Source organism: Vidua chalybeata, chromosome 10 (assembly GCF_026979565.1).
Source record: "Vidua chalybeata isolate OUT-0048 chromosome 10, bVidCha1 merged haplotype, whole genome shotgun sequence".
Lineage (NCBI taxonomy): Eukaryota > Metazoa > Chordata > Aves > Passeriformes > Viduidae > Vidua > Vidua chalybeata.
Window position 1 is genome coordinate 24,661,020 of NC_071539.1, and position 16,783 is coordinate 24,677,802.

The following is a 16,783-nucleotide window of genomic DNA, read 5'->3' on the forward strand; positions in this document are numbered from 1 at the left end:
TGGGCAGCAGCTTTCTCTGTGCCAAAACACCCCCCAGTCCATCCAGACTGCTGTCCCTGAGCACCGCAGCTGTGGGCACTGCCAGGACAGCCCACATTTGGTGGCCGAGCCAAAGGCATTTGATTTGTTCTATCACAAAGCCAGAAGCAGCTTTCTGGATTGTACAAGATCTCCCTCTGCAGCAGGAACAGGAGCCAGCACCAACCTGCAAACTAAATGTGCAACACAACATAACCGCAAGCAAGTGTGCCAGGGGTTGTATCAGCTGGTTATATCCCCAGAGATAAACTTCTTCCACCTCTCTTCTGCGGGGCAGGGATAATGTTTAGGAAGATGTTTGATGGACCACTGAAAAATGTATCACTGTGGTATTTCCCTGACAACTGAATTGAAAGACCATGAGGTAATTGCAGCGCTACCTGTTAAACACCTCAGGTCCAATCCTCACCTCCTGGCAGTCTAACAAATATCCCAGTCATACATTTTGGGGCTCAAGCCAAAAGTTGACAGGGGAACTAGCCTTGTCTTTCTCACACCTGGGGCAGGGGCAGCTGAAAATCTCTCACTCCACAGCAAAAGCAGGTCCAATTTCAGTTCCAAGGTCCTGCTCCTCCATTCATTACTCAGGAGACTTTGACAGAAACACTGGCATTGCACGCACACAAATCCACGTAGCCCTAGAAAATCACATTTATAACAAAACAGATCCAACTAGACTACTGTGATATTTACTGGGGTTGCATGAGAGGTTGTTTTAAGTCTCAACATTGCATGAAAAACCCATCATCCAACAAAAACTACAAATATTCTTCTAATGCTGGACTAAGGGCTTGTCCAGAACAAGGCAGGCAGTTTGCAGTTGTCCTGTGGCTCCTCCCTTCTGCACCTTCTCCTCAGGCTTAAAAATCCACTCTTGCCGACTCCCAGCTTTACATGTAAAAATTTATTTATATGCTCATTTATGCATCTTTTTAGTCCCTCCCGATAGCCAGGTCTTGAAAACAGTTCAGCAATTCAGAATGCTGCCAAGCCAATACTGGCAGTCACTCAAATGAGTTTCCCCTCTCACAAGCACACCAGTTCCCCATGCCCAGTTGCAACATCACACAAATTTTTCCTGGTATGATTTTGGGAACTCAGGCTTGCCAAGCTAACTAACTTCGAACTGCCTCAGAGCAGCTGCAGAGGAACGCCTCTGCTAGCTAAGGTTCAGCCTCCTTTGGGAAGGAGATAGATACAGGGAGAAAGAGACTTGGTTTTGACCTAAAGCCAAAAAGCTCGATAGGTGGGAAACCACCCTAGGGCTGGAATTACTGCAGTCATTTACAATAGTGCTGGCACATGCTTAGGTGCCTTAAAAAGGAACTTTCCCCCAGTACTGCCTTCCCCCTCGGGCAGCTTTGCCCTTCTTTGGTGTGGCAGCAGCCTCCAGCCTCCAGGAATGGTTCTCACAGTTAAAAGGAGAAGCCCAAACTTATTCCACAATAATTAATTTACTAACACACTGAAAGCCCCACGTGTGTGGATTGCTGTGAGCTGGACACACTTTCTCCACCAGCCACTAAAGCATTTCCCAATTTGCAGAGAGCATCAGCCTGTGCTGGACAAGCACAGCTGGCTGAGCAGCTCTCACACAGGCTCTCCAGCAAACCACTGCTCTTCCAGTTCCTGTCCAATTCCCAAACCCATCTTTTCCCTGTAAGGCCATCTTCACAAGCTATCCCAGTGGATTATATATCTGTTCCAAAACTTAAGTTATGTCCAGGAAAAATTAATGGGAAAACCCAACTTTTAGGTCAGCATGCGCAATAGCAAATGGAAACTGCAGTGTCTGAGCTGACAGCTCCCCGTGCCCTTAGGATAGCGATGCAATAGCCAGACTTCATTCTCTAAACAGACTGCAGCAAGCCAACCAGGACTCAAAGCAGCTGGTAAGCATGATTTTTTTTCCCCCCTCCTTACTAAGTTCAGGAGTTTCTCTTCTTTTGGGCTGAATTGGACAGACTTTTCTGTTTGCAAGAATTTGTCTTTCTCAGAGTTATTCTTGTAATAGCCAGAGAGTATTTAAAACCAAGAATAGCTGATCTCCATTAGATTCATGCTCCCCTTTTTGGAAACACTATTTAGAGAGCAGAACTCCTAAATCAAAAAGTAGTCAGAAGCAACAGTGAGAAACTGCAGGGCTGTAACAGTAAATACTGCATTGGCACCTTTCGATTCACCTCTTTCCTCAAAGACTCCAGGGAAGATTGGGTTTGCCCAAATCTCCCTGAGTGGCATCAGTTCCTCACCAGAAACCCGCACCACCCACATTTAAGGTGTGAGCCCTCTGGAACATCAGCAAAAACTACACTATGAGAATTACAAAAAGAAAAACCTTTGACATAAGCCAAAGCCCTGGTTAATAACCTTTGAGGGAAATTCTCCAGTGGGAAAACAGATGGATTTTTCAGTCTGTTTTGCGCAGAAAGTTTTGGGGCTTAGAGTATATAGTTTTATATTCTGCAATCTGAAGTTTAAATTCTGAATCATTATGTAGCCCTTAGGAACGGCATTGTTCTCAGATGCTACTGTGGCTTCTGCTGATAAATGAATAAGCTTCATATAACGCATATGTGCTTTTAATACAGCAGCTGCCAAGGCAATCACTGAAAGCCACCAGCAGTACAGAGCTCTTCTATTTCTTGCTCATCTAGTTCTTGTCCAAAAGGTACGACTGACATTCAAATATAGCACATTATTTCATGTTAAACTGATGCTAAGCATCAGATGGAAAATCAAAAGGAAATGGGAAAGACTGAGTAAAGGGATGTCACTTCTAAACTAGAGTTTAAGCTCAGATCTGGTAGACACAGCTTAAAACTTCCCCTTTGTAAGACATACTTATGCCAGAGAACTGCTTGGCTTCTCAAGCACAGAAATCACCTGGGATTGAGTTAAACAGTGGGGATAGAAGATGTTCTTTCCTTGCGTATCACAGCACTTTTCTCCTGACAAAGGAGAGCACTGAGTGTGTGATGTGTGTGCACTGATGCTGGGGAGGGCATGGCTCTAAGCCCTCTGGAGCGAACTGGCCAGGCAGCCCCCAGAAAAGCTTCCCTGCAGCCCTGCTTTGGCTCCTCACACCTGCACTGCTTGTGACCTTACAGAAGGGGGTTATTTTGCACCAGTAGAAGACCTTGCTGTGGGGAACACCACTAAAATTGAGATGATATTTGAGTTCTAGGCAGGGCACCAGAAAGCAGAACTAACCCCAACAAAATCACCAAAACACAGCTCAAGAAACACAATTTTAAGCCAGATTTTTATGGATCACCACCATGTTTTGACACAGCACAGCCTGTGCTGGTTTTGGAAGGGTATGCATGTGCCTGAGCTGGAGGGGACCCAGGCAAGGGGGACAAGGGTCCCACTGGGGCATGACAAGGTGTGATCACTGTGCATACCTTGCTTAGCAAACCAAGCCACTTTCAGGATTTATAGACATCAGTTTCACTGCTCCATGCTGGCTCATGGACAATCACTACATCCCTTGCTGCAAAGGGATCTTTCGCTTCCCAAAGTGCAGGGACACAGGGACACTGCATAAGACTCACGCTGTGCCCACTGGACCTCACAGCACCCTCAGCCCCAAAACTGCCCCCAAGCCAAGGCACTGGCCCCATCTCAGAGTGCTGGGTGGCTGCTGGATTGCTGGAGCCTGGCTGGGTGGGCACGGATTTGGAAGTTTCCTGATTTTAGGTGTTAGCCACTGCCCACCAAAGCTATTAAAGAGAGCTTTTAATTTTTTTTTTTTCAAAGCCCCTTCAATATCCTCAATATTTTTTTTGCAGCAAAAACTGAAATCATGGCAACCTCTTTGTTACTACTGTGGTTTAACCCCAGCTTGCAACTGAGCCCCACAGAGCCACTCGCTCACCCCTGCTACAGCAGAATGGGGGAGAGAGAATTGCACTGCTAAAAGTGAGAACACTCATGGATAGAGATAAGAACAACAACGTAATTGAAATAAAATAGTAATAATAACAATAAGAAATTGTAATGGAAAGGAAAATAACAAAGAGAGAAAGACAAGTGATGCAAATGAAGACAGTTGCTCAGCACCAACTGACCAATACCTGGCCAGCCCCCGAGCAGCAGCCTGGGGCCAGCCTTACCCCTGGTTTAGAGCTGAGCATGATGCCACGGTTTGGAATATCCCTCGGGTCAGCTGGGGTCAGTTGTCCTGGCTGTGTCCCCTCCTGGCTGTGTCCCCTCCCCTTGTGCACCCCCAGGCTCCTCACTGGTGGGGTGAAGAGCAGAAAAAGCCTGGACACTGTGCAAGGAGTGCTCAGCAATAACCAAAACACCCCTGTGTTATCAGCCCTGTGTTCAGCACAAATCCAAACCACAACATATGCCACCCACGACAGAGAAAACTCTGCCCTAGCTAAAACGAGCACATTTCTTTAGCTTCCTTTGAAGCAATTACACCAGAGCTAATAAGACATTATTTAAAATACGACATTGCCTAGGAAAATCTAGCCTGCAAAGAAATTGCTCCAAAATATTATTTTTCTTGAAAATTACAGAGCTAAAAGGACTCTAATTGCCATGCTGTTGCTCACTTTTTATTGCTTATTATGCCACTTACAATGCTCCTAACAGGATACCTCTACTGTTCCAGAGTATAAACCCTGCCCAGGGAGCAGTATAACACAACAACAGTAATTTTAAAATATCTTGTGTTATAAAAACCTGACTCAAAGCCCACCAGGGGCTGGGAGCACAGAACAAAGCCAGGCTGACAGCAGGGTGTCACCACCAACCTGGTTTTGGGCAGCTGCACTAATTGCTCTGACCAGCAAAGCAGCCAGATTAAAGAGAAATGCAATCCTACAGTGCCTAAACACTGCACAATTTGTCTTCCCATAATCAAAAAACAATTCAGATGGAAGAAACTCCAGTATCATCATTTCATACTGTGGCTCAGGGAAGCTGGGAAGCCTGGCTGTGGTTTCTGTTCGTGTTAGGTAGACCCAGGTGAGCAGGCTGTACGTGCAGTGAGAACCCACCTTACCTGGCTTTAAGGCTGTAGAGGGTTTGAGACAACCTCTGCCAGACCCCTGCCTCCCATCGGCTGCTCACTCACCCAGGCAGGAGTCAGGGCTTTCTGTGGCTAATTGAGCAGAGCTTTGCAAGGAGATCAGCCACAGATACCCTGGCATCACCATTGCTGGTCCTGAAACATCTGTGCCTGAGCACAGAGCCTGAGAGGGCTGGGGGAGTAGCTGGTGCTTGCTCCTCTCTGCTCTGGCCATGCCCCAGGGGTCCAGCTTGGCTCATGGAGCTCACACCAGCGGCACAAACTGCTTTCCTTCAGATGTGCAGACTCAGTTTTAGTCTTTTGTGCCTTATTTGGGGGATGGGGGGGAAGAGTGTTCACTTTTTTTTCTCTATTAACCTTTAAAGTTAACAAAGCAATTGTCCACATCAGGAACCAGTGATGAGGGGCCTGGCAGGGTTCCTGCTGTGCTCGTTGCTGCTGCTGGCCCCCCACTCCACAGGGGTGGCTGCCCAGGACACCCAGCCTGACCCCAAAATGCCATGTGCCAATTGGATGGGAGGAGCACCCGGCTACCCTGGCCACAACGGTGTCCCTGGCCGGGATGGGAAAGATGGAAGAGATGGACTCAAGGGAGATAAAGGAGACGAAGGTTGGTGAGGAGCAGGTGGTATGTCATTGCTCGAGGTTTCATGTCTTGTGGGTCCATGTCTGATCTTTATCCAGTTGTTTTTTGATTGTCTCCTGGGGTGGAGATTCCAAAACCCAAGTCAAAGAGTTTGGTGCAGGGTTTTTTTTCCCCAGTTAATGATGTTTTTTTCTGACATGCTGCTCCCAGCAGCTCTGCACACAGCCAGGGTGGGGGTGAGCAGGGTTTCCACTCGCTGCCTCAGCCCCTGGGGACTCTTGAGGTCCCTGAGCCCTTCCTTGGCTCTGTGCTGCCGAGCAGGGCTCACGCCACAGCCCCCTCTGCATTTCAGCAGCAGCTTCCAACACAGTGCAAGCACAACTGCCAGACCCCACTCTGTCCTGCAGGTCCGGCAGGTCCCAAAGGTGAACCGGGCCCAGTAGGAAGCCGAGGCTTTCCCGGACCCCCCGGATCTCCTGGAAGTCCTGGAATCCCAGGGCAGAAGGGCAAAGATGCTTTTGTGCACCGCTCTGCCTTCAGCGTGGGGCTGACGGAGCGAAGCCCTGCCCCCAACGTCCCCATCCGCTTCAGCAAGATCTTCTACAATGAGCAGGGCCACTACGACCCCAGCACGGGCAAGTTCCTCTGCAACGTGCCCGGCACCTACTTCTTCGCCTACCACCTCACGGTCTACCTGTCGGACGTCAAGGTCAGCCTCTACAGGAAGGACAAGGCCGTGATCTTCACCTACGACCAGTTCCAGAACAACAACGTGGACCAAGCCAGCGGCTCTGTCCTGCTGCACCTCAGCTCCGGGGACGAGGTCTGGCTCCAGGTGTACGGGAACGGGGACAAAAATGGGGTCTATGCTGACAACCTCAACGATTCCACTTTCATGGGCTTCCTCCTGTACCCTGACCCAGATAACTACTAAAGTAGGGGGTGCTGCATGGGAAAGGAGGATGGCTCGGGTGGCTTCACCCTAGATGTGTCCTGGGGCACTGGCGCTATAGCTATTATGTATTTACCAGAAAATTGCCTTTTGCAAGGGCAACGACTGCCAAGGGGGTACCCTTTCTCCTGTGAAATCACTGAGATCATACCAGTACTTCCATGGAAACAAGAGTTCACTCCTACCTCTGCTCTTGCTTTCCTGTGGAAGCCTCAGCCCAAAGTCAAATACCACTCCTACCATGTCATGAAAAACTCTCAACATGGCTTAAACTTCCTTTAAATTTAAAAGTGAGAAGACAAAAATTGGTTGCATTTAAATATGACATTCTAAATTTCCCCTTTTTAGCCACCTAAATCCATCTAAACCAATTGTAGAAATTTTAGTCAGCATTTTAAAGTTTGAGTAGAAGAGGGAAAATACTACTCACAAAAGCAGAGTGCTCTTGTTTTCAGCTGGAACAGATGGCTCAATTTTATGTAACTCCCACTTATTAGGGCCTTTGATTTCCACTCCTGGTTTGTTGTCTCCCTTTTTTCAGCCCAGATCTTTGAATATATTCAGGTTATTAACATCCACTGATTTTAATCCTTTGATTTCCTTTTTATGTTTATCCCCTACTGTTATCTCTAATGCAGACAGCAGGCTAGTTTAGGGCAGGTATCTTCTGTTGTGATTTATCTGAGAAGCCTTGTGAGCACCGGTGAAGCCACACAACAAAAGCCACTCACTGACTGTGTGGTTTCAGGGGTCCTGAGGTGACCACAAAGATCCTGTCCCATCTCCCCTCCAAACAGCTCCCAGGTGCAGCCAGAAGTTGAGATCTATCAGCTGTGTTTGTATTTTTCCAGACCCTAAGTGTGCCAGTAGCCATGGTTTGCCCACCAGGCAGAGCTTCAGGTGGTGCTGAAGCCTCCCATGTGGAGTGGGCTCCTGGGATGAACACTCCCATCCCTGCCCCAGCTTTGGGCAAGGTTACCTGAATGCAGAAGAGTGTTAAGGCTGGAATTGGTGTTAATCCCATCAAACTGCTCTCCAAGGAGCTCACTTGACTTTTAGCTAAAAGAGGATTTGATGGTTTCTCAGATACTTTCAAAGAAGACTCCTGCTACTAAGCTTCAGAGCAAGCTAACACAGATCAGAGCTAATGCAGTATTACAAGCACAAAACAGCATTAAGAGCTTCAACTGAAATTACTTGCAACATCATTTTCCACACTCCAGTGAATTAGCACACTGCAAATAAAAAAAAAAAAAAAAAACAATAAAAAGCTCTCTCTATGAGAATGTTTCCACATTTTTTTTGTGTATATTGTTGGGAAGGACTTGAAGAAAGTCCTAGCCTCACCAGGCATCCCAGGATTTTTTTTTTTTTTTTTGTCCCAGCAAGGTGGAGGCACCATAGGCTGGCAAACACAGGAATATCCCCATTTTGCTTTCTCAAGAAACACTCCACACTCTACAATTTATCAAGGCTTCAGCATCTCACCACCTTACACTGTATTGCATCCTTTTTGGGTAAGGTGAGCTCTGTTTTTACACTATTTCCCCAACCAAATACCCTGAATCCAGCAGAGGCCATCCAGAGCAAGGGCCTCTGCTGGCCCTGAAGGCTTCAAGCACACTGGATTTAGCAAGGGTGAAACTGATGCTCAATCTGGCCATGCTAAATTCAGTGAGCTGGGAAAAGCCCTGCTCTTATCATGGGAATTAATGGGAAGGGAACAGGGCAAAGGTAAAAAAACCCCAGACATCCATAAAAAAGGAGATTTAAAAATGCATCATTTGCTGGATCAAATGGCATAAGAGGCTTAAATTGAAAGGAGCAAGTCAGAGCTTTTGCACTGTTTTTCTCAAATGTTTTCAGATGGATCTTCAGAAGGCAGGGAAAATTGAAACAGCCAGAGTACTAAGAGGCATTTGGGGTAAACATTAGGAGGCTATACAAGTTTAAAGACCAGTTCCCAAGAGGGAGCCAAAACAAACGATTGCTTTCATAGCTGCCATGCAGCGGGAGCAGACATGCTTACAGCTTTATCCAGTACACCAACAATCAGGCTCAGACCTTGGGAAAAATGTTAAAGAAAGTCATTAAGGCACTGCTGTTCCATGTACTGACTCTTCCCCCTTCTCACAGACACAAATACTGAACTGCAGCTTCACCAGACACTCCAGGAGAGTGCCTGTATTGCCCATGCACGTCCCAGCCAGGCACCTCAAATCCCAGCAAAGAGCAGCCCAAGGCAAATACCCACCGTGGAAACTGGGGCCAAAACCCTCCCTGTAGGGATTGGGACTGTTTTAAGAAGCCTTTCACCTCAAATCTCTGTAAGATTTTTGCACAGCTCAGGCTTTCCCAGCAGGCACCAGATTCCAGTTTAAGCCACCTCCCGTCTCTCTTAGAAGGCAACTGCTCCCAACAGAGACTGAGTCCATCAAGGAAGCAAGCACAGACACAGGGCAGGCAGCGAAGCACCCCCACCTCTGCCCCACTGCAGCCCCACAGCTGCCCTTTCCCCTCTGTTCCTGCCTCCTGAAGCTGCCCAGCCCTTGCAGGGGGTCTGCATGGGGGTCTCAGCCAGCCAAAATGTGCTGACAAGCTTTGGGAGCAGCAGCTGAGCATGGCCACCAATCACCCTGGGGAGTCCTTATGGCCCAGCACCTCCAAATTCCTGCCTGTGGGATGGATATTAGACCTCCACCTCACCAGCTCTGCCACATCAGGGGCACATGGCCAGGCTGACCATGCACAGGGAGCTGCAGGGCACCATGCTGGCCTTGGGCTGCTTTCAAGGAAGAACTGCAAACAGGGCTTGGGGGAGATAATGAGGTCCTGGGGGATGAGCTCAGGGGAGTTCCTAAGGAATCCAGCCTTTTTCCATGATGGAGTTGTGGTTTTACTATCCCTCCATGCTTCATAAACCCATGGGAGGGGACAACCTGGCCAACACAGGCACAAGGCCTGGGCTGCTCCTGAGGATCACACTGCATCGGACACACAATTATCTGGTAAGAAAAAAGCAAGAACAACACTGGCATACTGAGAGGGCACAGAATCACCTGCTCTCCAACAAATTTAAGTGTTTTAGTTTGTGGTTTTTATTCAATCCTGACAGCAGATGCCCTGTAGAAAGTTACATCTCACTATTTACTGCCTCTCTGGCAGGTTTAAATGGATGCTTTTCCATTTAGAAGCTAATGTACTCTAAGAGGCAGAAAGCAAGAACACTCCCCAATGAAAGACTGAAGTCACTGCACTAACAATTGGGGAGAAGTAACATGAAAAGCTGAAGACAGCTGGAGACAGCTGGAGAGACTGACCAGTCTCATCCAGCAGGGAAACCATCTGTAAAAGCATCCATAGCCCTTTCAAACACAATTATAGGCTGGTCCTAATTGTACTTCAACCCTGTGTAATCACTTGTGCCAGTAATTAATTGGAATACAAATAGCAGCTGCACTAAACCATGAAGAGCTACAAGAAAAAGATAAATTGCTTGCAAGACTTGCATTCCTGAAGTAAAAACTCACTAGAGGGTTTTCATCATGGAAGCAGGCAGACAGATTAGGATCAAGTCTGACATTTGGCTAATCAGCCACTCTTCTTCCATACCAGAAATGCCATCAGATTTAAAATCTCTGAAATACTGTGCAGGAAACCAGAGCATGCCCAGGCTGCCACATGTTTCTCTGACTGTATTTGTGCTGGGTGTAGGTTACCTGATGAAAAGACTCAGTCTCCATGGGACTGTAAAACAAGAAACCCACCCTTAGCTCATCCTGGGATGATCAGCCCAGCCCACTGCTCTTTGAGAACACTGGGAAACTTTCTTACATGGATAAGAGTTCATTACCCTCCAGCCAATCCAGGGGAAAGGTTTTTTTCCAATGAAATTGAAGCATTAAATGTCAATATCTATTTCTTCCTGTAGAGATTCCCACCCTCAAGGCAATCTGTGGAATCCCTCTCATCAAAGCAGGTCAGATTTATGGAGAGACATCAGGGATGGAGACAGAGAGATCACACTTGAAGATAATCTCTTCTGGAGACAATCACACTTGAAGACAATCCCTTCTGGAGTCAGGCAGGGAAGGACAGGGGGTATGAACCAACACACCCAGCTCCCTCAGAAAACCTGGGCATCTGTGTAAGTGGAGCTCTGTGTAAAGAGTCAGGACAGCACAGCTTCTCTGCTCCTTGACAGGGATTTCCAGAGAAGCCATTCTAGTTCTGTTCCATGTTTTGGCAAGTGTTGTAAGGCCAAGGTGGATCTGCCATCCCGCAAGAGCACAGCACAGGGAAGGTGATTCTCACACCACAGCACCTGTACCCCAGCCCTGCAGAGGCAGCTCCAGAGCAGCAGGAGACCAGAAGGTCACAGCAGGACACTGCTCAGCGAGCTGCACTGGGAGCTGAGCACGCCCTGAGCAGGAAGCTCTGACAGGACAGAGCCACTGTCCCATGGCAGGAGTCCCCTCTGAAGTGCCCTCGCCAAAGCATCCCCAGCTGGGGGGAGCAGCTCCTGTCAGCAGCAGGGATACTTTGCCACATTCCCTTGGCAATCCATATCCCCTTGCCCCGTCACCCACCTCATATACAACATCCTCAGCTGTGCATCTGTTTATTCACAATATTCCAAATAGAGTGCTTTTTTTCCAGGAGGCTTTAAGTTTAAATGAGTTCGTACAAGATTACCTAAAACTTGTTTTCGTAAACAAACAAGCAGCATTCACAAAATAGTTGTATTTGTGAATTTTAAAAGACACTTTAAAAGACACTGCTCCTGTCTCCCTCTGCTCTGAACTCCTTATAGAAGCTTGAATAAAAGTTTTGTAACATGGGTCATGATTCTTACCCTGCTGCTTGTCAAAGGCCAACTGGAACAAATATAAAAGGCAAACTCAAAAAATAAACTCAAAAAATAAACTTGAAAGCAAAAACATAGAAGCAAATCTTCATGCTCAAAGCCACCCCTGGTGCCGAGGACTGACTTGCATTGTGCTTTTCCAAATATCCCTGATGTGACACTGGCATTCCAGCCCCATCACCAACAGGGACTCACAGAGAACAGGGAAGCACTGTCATCTGCCCAGCATGTTCTCATGTGCTCAACAAATGCACATTGAGAGCAGGAAGATGCCTGCCAGCTTCTCAACACCCCAGGGAAGCAGGAAGAAGTCCATTTATTCATCTAAATGAATTCCTTCTTTATCAAGAAAAGTACCTTCCACTTCAATTACTGAAATAAAATATTAAAAGGAAAACTTTTAATTCCCTGGAAGTTAACTCAGCAAAAAGCCACCAAGGAAATCCAGTATTGCCACACTAGGTCTGAGCTTGCCTGTTCCTGCTCATAGGAAGAGCAGTGGAACCTGGATACTGGATAACCTGGAAACCAACTCAGAAGCAGCACTGCAGAAATATTATGCACAGATGACAGCCAGCTTCCCTTCAGCATGGCAACTTTCTCTCCCTCACAATGAGGAGATTCTTTTCAGCTCAAAACAGATTGCCCATTTATATTTCCAGAGAATGCACTAGGACAGTTTGCAGTTCCCTGCAAACAGAGCTGAGGCCTGTTGAGAGTATGGAAGGGAAGAGGCTGACATTTAAGTGTTTTGAAGGAATTGCTTTTCATCTGTGCTGCACCACTGGCTACACCCTTCTAAGGCATTTCAGCACTTAGGACCTCATCCTGCCAAGTCTCAGCTTTCTGGATTGCCAGCTGTCTCACTGCAATCACTGGGACAATTCACAAAACTATTCAGACTAGAGCCTTTACTTGCATGTTGAATCACTCAGCAGTACCCAACAACTTATAAACAAATACACATCAGTACAAATATGTGCATATTGCTGTTCAAACAGCCTTGTTCCCTAAGAAACACTTCTTATGAGAGGTGTCAATCTCCACAAAAGGGACAGGAATCAAAACTCAAGAAATGAATTGGCCAAGGCAGTCAAATGCTGTTTACACCAATTTTTATTACAGATTTTGACATTTTGTGATTATTGCCTGACAAAAGGCTGATTGCCTCCAGACTAATTGGACCAAATGGGACAAATGGGAACACAGAAGCAATGTGAAGCTGAAGGGCATTTTGTTCTTCATCTACCACTGTTCCAGCAGGGACCCAAACAAACCACAGCTCCTGATGGAGGTTTAACACACTGACAGTCCTCCTTGGAGAGACGATGTCATGCACACCCATTCTCACTGTGCAGGAAGGAAATTCGCACTGCAGACAGCTCCAAGATGCATGTTTGGTAATATCCCAACTCTCTTCATTTCATCCCAGCCCAGGAGACCCACACAGGTATCAGACTGAAGGACTGGGAATACCCAAGAATCCCCAGTACTCCCAGTAGCTACAGCCAGAGAAGCATTACCTGCACACCCAGGCAGTTCGTGAGATTCCAGAGTTTTCCACAGCTTAAGGACTTTGATTAACTCAAACGCTTTTATTTAAACACTGCACAGATGAAGTTCCCTCCCCACAGACACACATACACCCCCCCAGGTGCCAGCAGTACTACTGATGCTGCTTTTCTATGTGAACCCTAAGTTTCTGGAAATCTTCACAAAAAGGTGTTAGCTCTACCTACCTTGAGTGGATAGTTACATCCTACCAGGATGAAAACTGCTGGACCCAGGAGCATCATCTGCCCTCTACCCAGTTCCACAGAGAATTCCATGCTTTGGTCAGGTGAGATGTTACACAACCAGAACCACTCACCAATAGCACTTTCAAACCAATGTTCACTGAGGTTTCCATACTGAAGAGCACCTGTTCAGGGTGGGTTTGTGTCGCAGAATATACTGCTGCTACTGTGATCAAACTTAAAGCTCAAGTTCCTTACAACTTAAGGAAGCAAATGAAAAACAAAGAAGCATCTACAAAACACTGACAAGGGTGTATTCCAAAACCAATCATATTGAGGAATCAGCAAAAGTAGATAAAAGAGCAGAGGAGAATTGCTTCTTGAGTTTTATTTCATCTTTTGCACCTACCCAAAATGGTGCCTCTATTTCCTGGCAGCAACTCATTTCTCAAAACATAGTTTGGAGAAAGCACAGCACCAAGGCCTGAGTCAGTCCCAGCCCATTTGCCACCACTCAAATTGTTTTACCTTGGTCTCACTGAGGAAAACTGGAAAGCCCAGGCTCTCAGCAGAACAAGCACTAAAAAGGAAAGGCCACTGCCTAAGCAAGGCTGTTCCTCCACGGACACAGCACAATGTCAGGCACCAAGCAGAGAACATGTCAGAGTGGTGATTTACAGCACACTGCACGATGAAACACAAGCTCTTCAGAAATCCACAGCAGCACGATCAAAAGCCACCTAAATCCTCCTGGGTTTGTTGTGCTTACATTTTTAAACTCACTGGTTGGAAGAGTTACTCTAAGATTTAAGATTTCCTTTTTTCAAGGCAAACTAAAGAAATAAAAATGTGACAGAGGTATGAAAGGGTTTCACTGCAGGTAAAATTTAAGTAGTGTGAAGTGTTTAAAGATAGATCAGTCACAGTATTTATTCTGTGATCAATTTATAGAATACAGATTGCATTTGAGATTGGACAGGATTACACTCTGATTCTAAAAAAAATATACTAAAAACTCACCTGTTCCTTTCAATCTGAGATTCAGTTTGGTCACTGAAGGGTAAGAATGAAACATTTATATGTTCTGAAAAGTTTATGTCAAAATCTGAACTAGTATTTCAACAGCCTGGTTCATATACACTGTACCTCTAAGGACCAGTAAGTGCATTAGCTTCTGCAGGAAAAGAAAATAATTTTAGGTCTCTTCTTCTACCAAGTGCAATTTCAAGAATGTAATTATATTTTTAAATCCAAGCATTCCCCTAATCTAGGGTCAGAACATTGCTTTGCTTAGCATATCAAGGTGAAGTTACTTTTTGTTTCTGTGTTCCTTAAATTAAAAGTGAAGTGCTGATGGTAGTCCTCTGTCTTGAAACAAAAGACAATCCACACTCTTCTCAGTGTGACCAACAGGTGAGTTGGATTATTCAGAACAAGCAACCATCTGATCCCGAAACAATCCTTTACTGTGGGATGACCAAACTTTTCTGGGCAGCACGTGTCCTACTGCATATCTTTTATGGAATATCCAAAAGCAACAGTGAATTATTTAATACCAAAATAATCACTCTAAGGAAGCTGAGAAGACAGCAATTTCTACTTTTACAAGCCAGAGAGATGACTGTTTCTTCAGTATTTTATTCAACAAGCACATCAGCAAATGAAAATTCCAGGAAAATCTACACACAGCTTCCTAGAAATAACAGTGCATGCTTCACTCCTTAGTTACCTTTAACCATCTGGTTTTCATATTCCCCAAGCAGCTTATCCAGGCTTTCTTCCCCCCTCTGTGATTTTCCCATTTTGATTAATTTAATAAATAATGGACTGCACAGGCGATCCTGGAGAAAAATCCACATCTCAGCTCTGCTGCACAACTAAGTTCACTGGATGTCATCGTCATCAAAGAGATCTTCAAAATCTAGTCAGGAAAACAAGACAAAAATCAACCTCAGGAGTTGCAGTGTTACAAATGCACATGCAAGTACAGTATTTGTTCCTTGGATTAAGGACAGAAATAAAGAATGACTTCTCTGAATGAATTCAGAGAGTGAGAGTTACTGCACACCATCAGTTATTAGAAATGTAGCATCAGGGTGATGAATTTGCAGATTAACAAATTGGGATTTGTGTTAAATACCTCTTCCCCCAAACCATCTAATTGTTTTAAAGGTGTCAATAACATTTGTCTCAGAACACATCTCCCAGTAGTGAAATGGTTCCAGTCACATTTGGAATTACTCCTAACCACTCAGCCTTGCATCTTCTCTGTATACTGAACATTAACTATTCACCTAACTGAACACAGTGTTTATTCTTATAGAAGGCAATTTACAAGAACCTACAATGAACTGAGAATGAATCCTCATTTAGAAGAGCCCTGAACTACCAATGGAACACAATGCCACAGAGTGATGATAGAAATAGATGGAAATAGTTACTCCTGAATATGCTGGCTCCAACAGGGTGTCCCCACAACTGCTGAGAGCAGAACTGCCTTTCTCTCCTGTGTTCCATGTCTTGAGCAAAATGAGAAATGTACTTTATTGTGGAATTAACACCAGTTTGTGATATTAACACTGCCTCTGCAAGATTTAATAACATATAAAACTCACTGTTGCAATGTCTAAATGCATTTCCTCAGAAGCATAAAAACCCCTTTAGCAACCAAGTGCAGCACAGTGTTGTATATTCTACCCCTACGTGGCCTGCTACGTAGCTCCTCTCTCTCAAAGCAGCTGTAAATACTTACATATAGGCTGAGAGAATTGGCATTGTTCAGCGTGGAAAAGAGAAGCTTCAGGGTGGCCTAACTGCAGCCTTTCAGTACCTGAGGGAGCCTACGAGAAAGACTGAGAGACTATTTACAAGGGCCTGGAGTGGCAGCACAAGGGGCAATGGCTTCAAACTCACAGGATGTAGGTTCAGGGATTTGAAAAAAATTCTTCCCTGTGAAGGGTGCTGAGGCACTGGAACAGATTGTCCAGAGAAGCTAACATTTTTACGTGTATTTGCACTGTTTAACATAAGCTATCTGTTATGGGAACGGACCAAGGTATTTTCCCTTGCAGCGATTAACATGCTAAAACTCCGGGGAGAGGAAAACCCCGCGTTTCACCGCTCGCACCTGCATCACCGCTCCCCAGAGATGTGGTTAGCGACCACCAGGCACCTAAGCCACGAGAGAGAAGCCAGGCGAGGCTTGTTGAGACACCCTCGGGAGCACGGCGGTCCTTACCGTTGAAGAAGTCGGCGTGCACCGCTTTCTCGTTGGCGGCCAGATCCATCAGCAGCCCCGTGCTTCCCCCTGCCTGCGAAAGCAGCCGCTGAGCGCCTCCGCACCGCGGCGCCACAGCCGCGGCACCGGAGCACCCGCCTCACCTCATCCAGGTCCACGTAAGGGCCGGCCCCCTCCGGGAACATCTCGTCCACCGCCGGCTTCATGGCGGCCCCTCCGCGCCGTCACTTCCGCCGCCGCGGCGGAGCCGTGCCCAATGGCCGCCCCCGAGAGGGGCCGCGCCGTCGCCATGGCGACCAGCAACGGAGGCTGCCATCT

The 16,783-nt window shown here is 46.4% G+C and overlaps 2 protein-coding genes across 2 annotated transcripts; one reads left to right on the forward strand and one right to left on the reverse strand.

The window, feature by feature from the left end:
• Positions 1–1,627: 1,627 nt before the first annotated feature.
• ADIPOQ (adiponectin, C1Q and collagen domain containing) lies at positions 1,628–7,892 on the forward strand. Its single transcript, XM_053951722.1, is given in 4 exon segments — positions 1,628–1,855; positions 1,858–1,931; positions 5,477–5,696; positions 6,080–7,892. Coding segments are annotated over 4 exon segments (861 nt in total). The 5' UTR covers positions 1,628–1,815; the 3' UTR covers positions 6,607–7,892.
• Positions 7,893–14,845: 6,953 nt separating this feature from the next.
• On the reverse strand, positions 14,846–16,751 carry COPS9 (COP9 signalosome subunit 9). The gene is made up of 3 exons (XM_053952313.1): positions 16,609–16,751; positions 16,466–16,538; positions 14,846–15,148 (listed from the first exon to the last, which is right to left on the reverse strand). Exons 1-3 carry the CDS (start codon positions 16,669–16,671, stop codon positions 15,111–15,113), a joined length of 174 nt encoding a protein of 57 aa, XP_053808288.1. The 5' UTR covers positions 16,672–16,751; the 3' UTR covers positions 14,846–15,110.
• Positions 16,752–16,783: the final 32 nt, after the last annotated feature.